Source organism: Lytechinus variegatus, chromosome 6 (assembly GCF_018143015.1).
Source record: "Lytechinus variegatus isolate NC3 chromosome 6, Lvar_3.0, whole genome shotgun sequence".
In the NCBI taxonomy this organism is placed as follows: Eukaryota; Metazoa; Echinodermata; class Echinoidea; order Temnopleuroida; family Toxopneustidae; genus Lytechinus; species Lytechinus variegatus.
Genome location: NC_054745.1, coordinates 13,197,323 through 13,208,864, shown reverse-complemented (window position 1 = coordinate 13,208,864; position 11,542 = coordinate 13,197,323). Strand labels below are relative to the sequence as shown.

At 35.1% G+C, this 11,542-nt stretch overlaps 1 protein-coding gene across 1 annotated transcript; it reads right to left on the bottom strand.

Moving 5' to 3' along the window:
• Positions 1 to 165: 165 nt before the first annotated feature.
• On the bottom strand, positions 166 to 11,051 carry LOC121416517. Its single transcript, XM_041610010.1, has 5 exons — positions 10,833 to 11,051; positions 9,501 to 9,632; positions 7,764 to 7,929; positions 2,459 to 2,516; positions 166 to 1,661 (listed from the first exon to the last, which is right to left on the bottom strand). The coding sequence occupies exons 1-5, from the start codon at positions 10,896 to 10,898 to the stop codon at positions 1,373 to 1,375; spliced, it is 711 nt and encodes a 236-aa protein (XP_041465944.1). The 5' UTR covers positions 10,899 to 11,051; the 3' UTR covers positions 166 to 1,372.
• Positions 11,052 to 11,542: the final 491 nt, after the last annotated feature.

The following is an 11,542-nucleotide window of genomic DNA, read 5'->3' as shown; positions in this document are numbered from 1 at the left end:
ACTGTAAAAACTCCGGTGTTGATTTAACACCAGCCCTGAATCTATACATGTCCACACCAGAGAAGTATTCAAACTACACCAGTTTGGAATCAAACCGATGATGTTTTAATACTAATTGGTGTTGTACAAGCACCTATCTGGTGTTAGACTAAAACGAAACTGGTGTTGTTTAACACTTCTCTGGTGTGGAAATGTATAAATTCTGGCCTGGTGTTAAATCAACACCAGAGTTTTTTCAGTGCATATAAAATGGAGATAAAGGCATAAAAATTTGTAATAATTTCATTTGAATAACTAGAAACAGTCAAAAGAAAATAACTCTCTCCGCCGTCCTTTCAATGGCATTCTGAATAATGCCATTAACCAGTTGACTACTTAGATCTGTGATTCTCATAGGTTTTGTACAGGGATCACCTGGTTCCAGTAGGCAATGGGTTAATCTCATTCAGAATAAATGGGGTCGCTGTCTGCTAGCTATTGTGTCGAATTAGATCGCAGGTTACAGGTACTATTAGCCATAATAGAGTTAAAAATGCGTAGCGGTGTAAGAAGATTAAGATTGATTTGTCTAAAATGCAGGCATGAAAGCTTACCTGGTTAACTCCCAGGACAGGCCCTTAAGAATGGTCAGATGTAAAGTAGCAAAATCCAACACCGATATGGCTGCGTGGGACTGGTCATAAACAGTTCCAGAGTACTTGCCAAGAAGAGAAGTTGTCAAGTTCAAGACAAGTCGTAAATAAAATCAAGATTTTACCGGCTCCAGTTGAAGGATGATACATTCTCATTTAAAACATGATGGAAAATGTTGACGAATGTGACACCAGTGATGTGAGAAAACAGTTCACAAAACCAAACAGAGCGGCACAGCATACAGGTAGCAGATCGAGTTGCGTTGTTCTCAATTCCCAACTTTAACGAACATTTTTTATGCCTTCGCACACCATACGATTTTGAAATAAAACGTAGTTACATAACAATTTGATGTGAATATTGATATGGAACAGCTTCTGTGTAAAGTTCTAAATCATCTTACGAGTACATAATGTTCATCGTTCAAATCTGTAACTATCATCCTGAAAGAATACGAGCGAACTGCATATCGACATGTAGCCGTAATGACGTCATAGCGACCTTGTGAGTAGCTACGATTTAAATTTAAGCTACATTTTACTTCAAAATGGGGCTTGCAATCTTTAAAAAGAATGTTATATTAGTATTCTTACTGTACAGTTAGTTTGAACCTCAAACAAAAATAAAATTTTCCTTCACATTTTTCAAAAATAATAAGCAAAATGCGATTTGTTAAAGCGGGTCTTGGACCAGACGTAAGGTGAGCCGGGCCTCTATCATGCCTACATTGTCCCTTCTTCTAGTCTTTGAAGATCTTGTTGCTGAGGTCGTGAAGCTCGGCCCGCTTGAGGGCGCTCTCTAACCCTGCTCGCTGTTCTGCAGCGCGTGTCTTTTCCCGCCAGTGTAGCAGCACATCACGCGTGCCTCTCTCAGTAACTCTCCCTTCAGAGCGGTTGACCTCCAGGCACCGTCTTCGGCCAAGGAGACTGATGTCAAGAGCTCCCATCAGTGTCTCGAGGACTTCATCGTTGTCGATCTGATCAGCAACCTTGAACAGGAGGTCGTCCTCGATGTTCTCCACGTGCTTCCTGATTTGAAAAAAAACAAGATGAAGGGTACTAAATTGGAAAAAGTGACACGAGATTTGCTCCTGCGACAACTGTTCTGGGTTTTATTTCGTCAGAGATGTGCGGTTAGAGTTAGAGTAGCAATGGGTTTTTAATTTATGTATAGGTTTAGGGAGCAATATTGCTAAAGCAAATGTCGGGAACCGCGAAAATATTTCCTAAAGCTGGAATAACGTCAAGTATTCTGGGCTTTCATAAAACGGACCACCGGAATATTGAGCTTTATTTCGATTGCGGATTAATAAAGTCTCGACAGAACGATGATCCTTAAATTGGACTAAGGTACCTCCGGAATCTCGAGATGTATCCCAAAGTAAACCAGTAGTTTATAATTTTATTATTTATTTATTTATTCTCGAATATTTATACAGAGTGGCCTGATCAGCATTAAAATACATACAATGCACGAAAAACATAGTAACAGGACATTATGAGATACAGAAAAAGGGAATAAATACAAGGTAAAAATACGAAAATGTGTTACGAGTTACAGATGGCAAGATACATGATAAAAATATGCAAAATATTAACATTAAAAGCTGGTCTACCTCAGGGCTCTTATACAAGCATTAATGAAAAAAAAATGTTTGTCAGTGTAATTCATAAAGTCTAAGGGGAATAAGGGAATTTAAATCAGGAAGAAATTCAAACTAGACATTTTTATTCCCACATAGACCTGTTCATTCGGCCTACTATCCCCTTCCTTGTACAATCCTTATTATTTATAGATCGTTCATGTCAAGGGAACACATACTTACTTCTTTCTGCTTTTGCTATCTCTGTCATCATCTTCATCAATAACGAGTCTTTTCGCAGCTAACAACCATATAAAATAATAAATCAAAAGAATGCATCATGCGGTTTTTCATCCCCTGCAACTATCGTGTAAAAATATCCAAAATGACAATCATTATTCATTAGGAGCCTGATAAAAAAATGCTCAACATTATTTCTTTACAAGGAACAAGACTGAGATTAGAATATTATGAATATGAACAAAGAGCTTAAGGGTCATTCTCAAAAAAATGATACAATTCACAAAAAACGTGTCTCGACTATCTTATGGCCGCTAGCTTCACAACCCTGAACATTTTCTACAAAATTTTTATCAAGAAAATGATAATAATAGACAAGTTTCACAAAGCATATGCGACCAGTGACTTGTAAAGCTCTAATTTTATTACAAAAGCCTTTTATTTTTGCTTTTTGTTAGAATAGACACTGTCTCGGGTCAGTTTTAGATTTTACTATCATTCTCTTTTATAAGTACTCTGTATTTCTTACCTACATTGATGTCTGGTGAGGGCAGCATGTTGTAAACGTCTGACATACTGCGCTTATCCTAGTATTTGATGATCACTTTGTGATTAATTTCACTTTTAACTTTGTCCCAAATTTATTTTAACCTCCGTAACGAATACTGCCACAAGTTTTTTTCTCCCTTTCAAACTGAATTATATTATGTGATAATGTGCCTGCAAGTAGAGTGATAATCAATAATAAATAATTGATAGGGAATTATCATATGTGTTTCCTGTTTTACACGAAAATACAGAACTATTCTTACAAAATGAAATGTATGACTAAACAGATTTAACATCCGTAACGCACCTTAAGAAGATATGCACTTTAGCAGTTCTGTTGAGAATTCAGTATTATATTTAGTATTATATAGAATACTCAATGTTTGTTGGAATTTATTAATGAAATACGTATTTCGATAATCAAACATTTTGGCTATTCATCATTTTTGTAAATCATTTTTGTAACAGGATGCGTAATTGGGAATCTCGATGAAACAAAATAATGAAACAAAATCGCGATAAGATCATACAGATTCCATTAATTTATGTATTTCTGGTATTTTAGCCTCTTGTTTCATTTACCTCACTTTATTATTATTCGTTTCCCCATGTCCTTTTAAATGTTTTTTTTTCTTTTTTTTCTCTCTCTATCTTTTTTGGCTATTGGCAAGCGGCGGGATTCCTCGTAACCCAGAGAACTCATCCTGGTTACGGGACTACGATTGTTATATTTTGTTTATTGCCAGAAACTTTTAAGATGAACTGCAATTCTGTGGCCCTGTTATTCGGTTCTCTTTCCAACTTTGAACAAGAACGACAATAAAATTACAGTTTCCGTTTCATGTTATGTTTTCACATTTTTAGGGGGTGGCAAATTAAGCTATGCGCTCCACATTTATCTTTATTTATTAAAAAAAAGGTAATACGAATACCTAAATATGGATTTTCTTAAGCTAACAATAAATATTGCAATTTGTAACTTGATTTAACTTCCGTAACGAAGATTGACAAGGGTAAAGGCCACTAGATGATTTGATGGTAAAGTATTTTGCGATTCCCAGAATTGGCCATGCATTTCTTAGGATCTTGCTTAGGATTACTTGAGGCCAGAAACTTCTAAGATGAACTACAATGCTGTGGCCCGGTTATTCGGTTTTCTCATTTTAACTGTGACCAAGAACGACAACAAAAATGACAGTTGTCCGTTTCCTGTTCTATTTTTAACATTTTTTATTTAGGGGGGTGGGAAAATTAAGAAATACGTTCCACATTAATCTTTACAAAAAATGATACCTTGATATGGATGTTCCTAAGCTAACAAAATAATCATTGCAACTTGTAACTTAATTTTAACTTCCGTAACGAAGATTGACAGAGTTAAATGCCATCGAAAATTTAATGGTAGACTATCTTTGGATTCCCAGCATTGGTCATGCATTGCTTAGGATCTCAGGTTATGGATGAAACTTATTTTAAGGTTGCCTCATTCAAATTATGAACATTATACTGAACGAAAGATGTGCAATGATTTTTATGGTACTTTTTGTTATATGTTATTTGGTAAAATCCTGCTTCTGAAAAACAATATTGAATATTTGTCCATCTTGCAAACATTTTGGCTTCAGAGATGAAATTGTTGATACCACACTGAAATTAAATTGCGTGCATTTCAATTCCAATCATTTCAAAAGTGATTTAATCGAGTAACATAAGTGGGCAATGCTAACGATTAACCTCCGTAACGTTGATATACAGTGCTCGAGTTAATCCGGTCAGTACTTCAAATTGACGCAACAGCGACTTGCCCCTTTTCTGTTGCCACTTTCTCATACATGGTACATTCACAATATGCATCTTTCAACCCATTCTGTAGACTTCATTTTTACGATTTTTCCCCCCAGGGTGATTCCATACGTGTCGTACGGGACATTTAGAGAACATTTGACAGTTTTTGACAAGAAAAAAAAAATATTCCAGTAACTATAGGTGGTCATCAACTACTACCAGAGTGTAAGAAAAACCAAGACTTAACATGACTTGAATTCACATCCTGTATATTACAGATTAAAAATAGTAATGTGTCGTACGGACGCAGAAAAGGTGTCTTTTTTAGAAACCTCAAGTTTGTACTCAAAAGTCTGTGAGTTGGGCAGATAAAGTTCATAGAAACTGAACTCAAATTGACACTCAATTACCCAAGAACAAACACATTTACAAAAGAAAGCAAAATAAACATTCATGAATAAATAAAGCAAATGATAATTTTCGAGAACATTGTCATGATTGTGGCGTACGGGACATTCAAAATGTGTCGTACGGGACATCTCTAAATTGAAGCCAAACTTTCTTACTTTATGTCACTTTGACTTCTTCAATCACATTATTTGGCTGATGATAATGATAATCCCATCAAACTAAGACATTCATTAGGTTAGAAACCGCTATTAGGTGAATATTTCTGTCAATATATCATAAACAAAATAATGTGTCGTACGGGACAATTGTGTGTCGTACAGGACACTTGTGTGTCGTACGGGACACTTGTGTGTCGTACGGGACACTTGTGTGTTGTACAGGCACTGCGTGTTGTACTGGGCAGCCTGAATAAATAAACATGAACTTTTTATCAATCAGAAGGAGCATTGCCCCTAAATTCTTGCTTATTTATGAATAATCTTTTAATAAGCAGTCATTCAGGACAAACCTCAATATATACAATTGGGAGCAATATGTTATAATTTTTTTCATGATGGGAAATGTACAAGTGTTCACAGCATTTTTACGAGCTGAAAAACTTCAGGTTTTGTGTGAAGTTATATTTTAGGGAACTAATTGATGATTTCCAAACACTATTTAAACAATAAATGAATGAAACTTTGTGTAAATTATGGGGCTAAAATGATCATGATGTTATGATTTTTTATATAAAATGTATATCTACATGATATATGTCACAACTGTCACTTTTTCCCTTTTTGGTCACAATTTTTTGTCTAAAGAAATGCGGTTCTACTTTTTCAAACCCATCTGCATTTCATGAAACCATATGGTTTGTCTTATTTTTAAGATTTTTTTTACAACTTGAAAAAAGTAAGGAGTTTCAATATTGTATATAAAAAATAGTAATCATCAAGGGAAGTCCAAATAGATGATCATGATGATTGATATGATTTTTTTTACATCTTATAATAATTCCACATTAGCATGCAAGAGGAAGTTATCTTCCAGGCTAGGTTGAAATAATTATAAAGGTTTTCTTTTCATGCTCAATGAAAAGAAATTAACCTGCTCTGATCAGTGAAAATCACCAGTTTAGCTGAAGGGATTCACAAAAGAATAAGCCTACATGAAATCAATTAAAATGTTTAGAATCACCTATTTCATGTTCTATGGAGATAAACAAAGTACTTTTTCAGTTCACTTTATGTTAAATCAATTAAATGAATTTAAATATGCCTAATATTTATGGTTTCTGAATCCAAATCCTGCAATTAAATTCATTATTATATTGTGTGTCGTACGGGACATGTCCCGTACGACACAGCGTGTGTCGTACGGGACATTTTTTAATAGGACAATAATTGAAAAATGAAGGGCAGTAATTAGATCCTTATGGGATAAATCGATCACCCATGGGTCAAACAAAGAGAAACTCATTTTATGAAATTGCATCATCAAAAATAAAATTGTAGGAAAAACTTTTGCATTGTCATGTGTCGTACGGGACATTGCCAAAAATAGGTTCGGAAAAATCAGGGCTGCCCCTATTATGGATCATGAAAATGTTGTAGATATTATTTGGAACCATCAATGATATATTATTCTATTGACCTGCAATATTTTCAATCTTCTCTTACTTTGCAAATAATTGTTTTTTAGGTGGAATTTGTACTTGACTATTCAATGAGCAAAATTATTGAAAATTTAAAATTCCATTGTTCTCCCCCAAAAAATATATCTGTCTTCAATTTTGGTTAAAACTCATAATTTTCATAAAATTCAGGTATCATAGTAAAATATTACACTACTTATGACTTATTGAAAGCATGTTGAAATTTATGATATTTTTGAAGTTCTAGCGTGGAATCGCCCCCCATCAATTGGTGCATTTTTCTGAGAATGACCCTTAAAACTCAACATGCCTAATCACATATACTATAAGAGCATAGTAATTGGAATGATGTCTTATCCCCAGAACAATTCAAAAATTTTCGCGTCATTAATTTATTTGTATTTGCATCGAATAAATTCGATGCATCATCATCAACACCATATCACCGTCACCCTCAGCTTTATCATCTTCATTTTCATACTATAATATTGCATGAATTCATGTTTCGTATTTGAAAATATATGCCCATTCTGCTTTATAAATGTATTAATTAATTCAATTAGTATATAAGTTTCGGATTGTAATTTTTCAAGCAATCTGCTTATGATGACAATCCTTCTCCTGCAAATTGTGAATATCATATAGTTAATAATTTTATTCTGGAATTATTTTGTAGTACTCTTTATTTATGATTCATGCCAAAAATGCCAACATATTGTGTTTATTATGTTATGAAATATGTATTATACGAATGTTGTGGATGCAGAAGGAAACAATAAATCAAATCAAATTCTTCATTATCGTCAACAGACAATCATGGTGCAATAAGGAAAGCAGCGTTTTCAGAGAATATATTAAAAGAACGATAATTCCCCCTTTTCCTTTCAGAAATATTTCAGCGTGCAAATTAAGAACCAAAAGCATTACCTTGAAGAACAGTTCTGAACTGAAGAGACGCACTGTTCGCGCTTGGTTTGATTCCTTGGGCCATGTTAAGGGTTATGTTTAATTCATTCTCTGGCTTCTGGCTGTAGTCAAGTTCTACAAAGATCACGTTCCTCTCAAGGTGCAGGATGCTCTCATAGTTTATCGTCTGAGTATCGAAAAACGATTCATAATAATTATTAGGCTCACATTTCTTATAAATATCCAAATCTCTACTTAATTAATTGGTAATAAATGTAACAAATGTAGGCACACTATATAAAACCTAGCTATCACATTTAAAAAAAAATTATGAGACAAACAATAGACAAGTATTCCAGTTCAAACTGCGGTATTTAAAAGGACAAGTCCACCCCAACAAAAAGTTGATTTGAATAAAAAGAGAAAAATCCAACAAGTATAACACTGAAAATTTCATTAAAATTGGATAAAAATGAGAAAGTTATGATTTTTCAAAGTTTTGCTTAATTTCACAAAACAGTTATATGCACATCCTGTTGGGTATGCAAATGAGGAGACTGATGACGTCATCCACTCACTATTTCTTTCGTGGTTTATTATATAAAATAGGGAATATCCTATTTTTCACCTATTTGTCAAGTGAAACAACGATTAATTCCTCCCTGAAAAATTGCAATGAACATTGTTTAATACTATTATGATTCAGTCAAGTTGTTCCTTATTGTCAAATCTATTTTTAAAAAATGAAAAATTGTATAATTCAAACAAAAAAAACAAAAGAAATAGTGAGTGAGAGACATCAGCGACTGTCTCATTTGAGTTGTGCATGCCACTGTTTTGTAAAAAAAAATAAGCAAGATTTTAAAATGTCATAACTTTCTTATTTTACATCCGATTTCGATGAAATTTTCAGCATTTTGCTAGTTTAATTTTTCTCTATTTATTCAAGTCATTTTTTGTGAGGTGAACCTTTAAAATGCCAAAGCGGGACAATGATTTCACACTGTGTATGGCAGTGAGAACACACTGTAGGACACAGTAAGGAATACTTTAGATTGAAGAGTCGTCGTCAGTACTGGTCGTCGTTCGATTTCGAATCCTGAGAAGAAGTTTGAAGTCAAGTCACCGGAGAACTATACAGGGTCCTTTCGGCATTCGGTGTAAAACCTGGGGAGCGTTTCATCAATATTTTCATCCGACAAGTTGTCAGATCTGACATCTTTCCCTGATTTTTATTGGCTGAGATGCACTGTTCCTATGGTAACTGTCGGATAAACTGGTACTTGTCGGATAAAACTTCCGACAAGTCATTTCATGAAACGCCCCCCTGCTTAAAGTCGTCACAACGTCGGTACTGTTTATCCTTTGTTTGGCGTCCTATGTGACTGGGAGACGAAAAGTGAACTAAATCACTGTGACCTACAGGTCTCCCCTCCAAAATAATTAATTATAACTGATTGAGGGAGTGCAGGTATACCACTACGCCGGAGTTTCCCAAAGATCTTATACGAATAGTGCAATTGGTTCTTAACGTGCCAAGGTGATGGTTTTCCTCTATACGGGGTCTAAATTAACGTCCTATTCGAGGGAGGGAGTGTTTTCCAGTGTAACGTATAGCCTGCATCTATAGAGCAGGGGAGAAACGTTTAAACACAACGCACTGACTTCAGTGATCCGCTCGGGGTGGACTCGAACCCACGATCTTTGGTTCGACAGTCATGGAGCATATTGGTCTAAAAAAGTAACCTTCGGAATTACCTTCTTAAACTGTTGACGATTCTTGTCTTTGATGGTAATCCTGAGATCGTCCCCGGTTGGTATAAGAAGCATTTCGCACTCTTGTGTCAGGGGCTGCTTGAACCCAAACATCGCCTCCTCCTTCTTGATACGCTAGAAACGTAAATCGATTAAATCATAGATTGGATAGATTGAATAAATTATTACAATTGTATGCTTTTGTTATTTAAATGTGAAAGAAATCAAATAACTAGCTTAAAGTTACGATAACATCGACGAAACCGTCTCCAGACCGATCAATTAAAAAGGTAAAATCTTGAAATCAATTCCAATGAATTGCAATCAGAAGGTTTTGGAAACGGTTTATCTGTGGGTGTGGGTGTGACGTATGGCATAAACGATATAGGGGAGGTGCCTTGGCCGAGTGGTCTAAGGCGCCTGGCTATATACAAAGAAAGTCCGGGGTTTGATCCCGGCCGCGGCACCTATATCCGTGAGCAACGCATTCAATGTACAATGCTCTTTTACTTTCAAATAAATGGAAATGCTATGTGCATTATTGGTAACTTGGTGTGCACTTGTTAAAAAAAAAAAATATAATAATATGTGAATGCATGAAACGAATATAGTGTCTTGGGGAAATATTTATCCCGCACATAAAGACGAATGTTGTGAAACTCGAGAAATGAAATAATTTAATCTTGTTTCAATTTTTAATTTAACCAACATTGTGACATGATCAATGATGAATAGTCTTCATAGGCCCACATGGATCCTCCGAAAGCAATCTGTTTCTATACGGAGAAACGCTCTAAAAAGTGATAAGAGATTGAAATATCCGCTGTGCAGCTGAAGGGTAGACTATTGTGAAAAGGTTTCATTAAAAGGTAGATTCTTACAAGTAATGGGAATTAATCAAAATAACTAGATAATCGGATCAGCTGGGTAAAACTGTTATTCTAATCGAATTGACCATTTTCTAGTGGTATTTCACTAGCACAGAGTTATTTCGGATTAGAATATACGTCAAAAATGTGACCAGAATTAATCAGTTGCACCAAGCTGACTACTAATCAAGTCAATTTGACTGATCCGATTTAACAATGTATGCACAGCAAAAACTGTGGTGTTAACCGGTGTCACATTGGTGGTGTTAGTTTTACACCTATAATTGTTATTACAACACCTATGGTTGTTACATTTACACTCTTTGGTGTTATGTTCAATCTCTAGGGTGTTATTTTAACACCTCAGGGTGTGGTCCTCTATTAATACCAATTGGTGTCAGTTTTAACACCACAGTTTTTACAGTGTGGGTTTGCCAGAGAGGAAGTTACCAAACTACCGTCTTACCTCACTATGTCCTTCTGTTGAATCATAGATGTAGCAGCGGACTGTTGGTCTCCTATTGCGAGGCATCTCAAAAGGAACGAACGGGAGGCACCCGATTTTCTTTCCCTGGCAGAGGTTTGATTTTATGCGAATCCAGAAATCGCCCAATTTCTTGACGTAGATGTGGATTTTATCTTCGAAAAACTCACAAAGGGGAGGAACGAGCTCCGTCCTGGTGATGTTTTGATCGCCTGATAGAGACGAAGCCAAAGAATGTAAAATAATAGACATAATGAAAGAACGCTGAATTGACCTTTTAGATGTTATTACCAATAAAGATGGGGGGTGTTCCCCCCCCCCCCGCAATCACGCCTGCCTCCACTTTGGCTATTGTATCCTTGATATTGTTTTTACTATTTTTTTATCATTACATTTAAAACGATATTTCTTTATTATGATGTTTGTATTATTATAATATTTTGTAAATTATATATTTTTTTATCCCAGGATATTTATTTAGATAAACCTGCAGGTTTGCTTTGAAAAAAAATAAACCTAGAATATCACTGCTCCTTTATATTCAACTTTCTGTTTTTTTCTCATTTGTTCTTTTAATATTTGTGATAAACGGTATGGAGAAGGATCCATCTATGATCCCTTATACTCCCCATCCCCGCGTGTTCCATATCTGTTTCAAATGACTACCTTTTAAACATGTTTATAGGCTGATC

Coding starts and splice junctions, on each gene's coding strand:
- LOC121416517 (XM_041610010.1), bottom strand. CDS start 10,898: ATGCCTCGCAATAGGAGACCAACAGTCCGCTGCTACATCTATGATTCA. Junction 2,517..7,763: donor GTTCAGAACTGTTCTTCAAG/GTAATGCTTTTG, acceptor TATGGTTGTTAG/CTGCGAAAAGACTCGTTATT. Junction 1,662..2,458: donor GATAGCAAAAGCAGAAAGAA/GTAAGTATGTGT, acceptor TTTTCAAATCAG/GAAGCACGTGGAGAACATCG.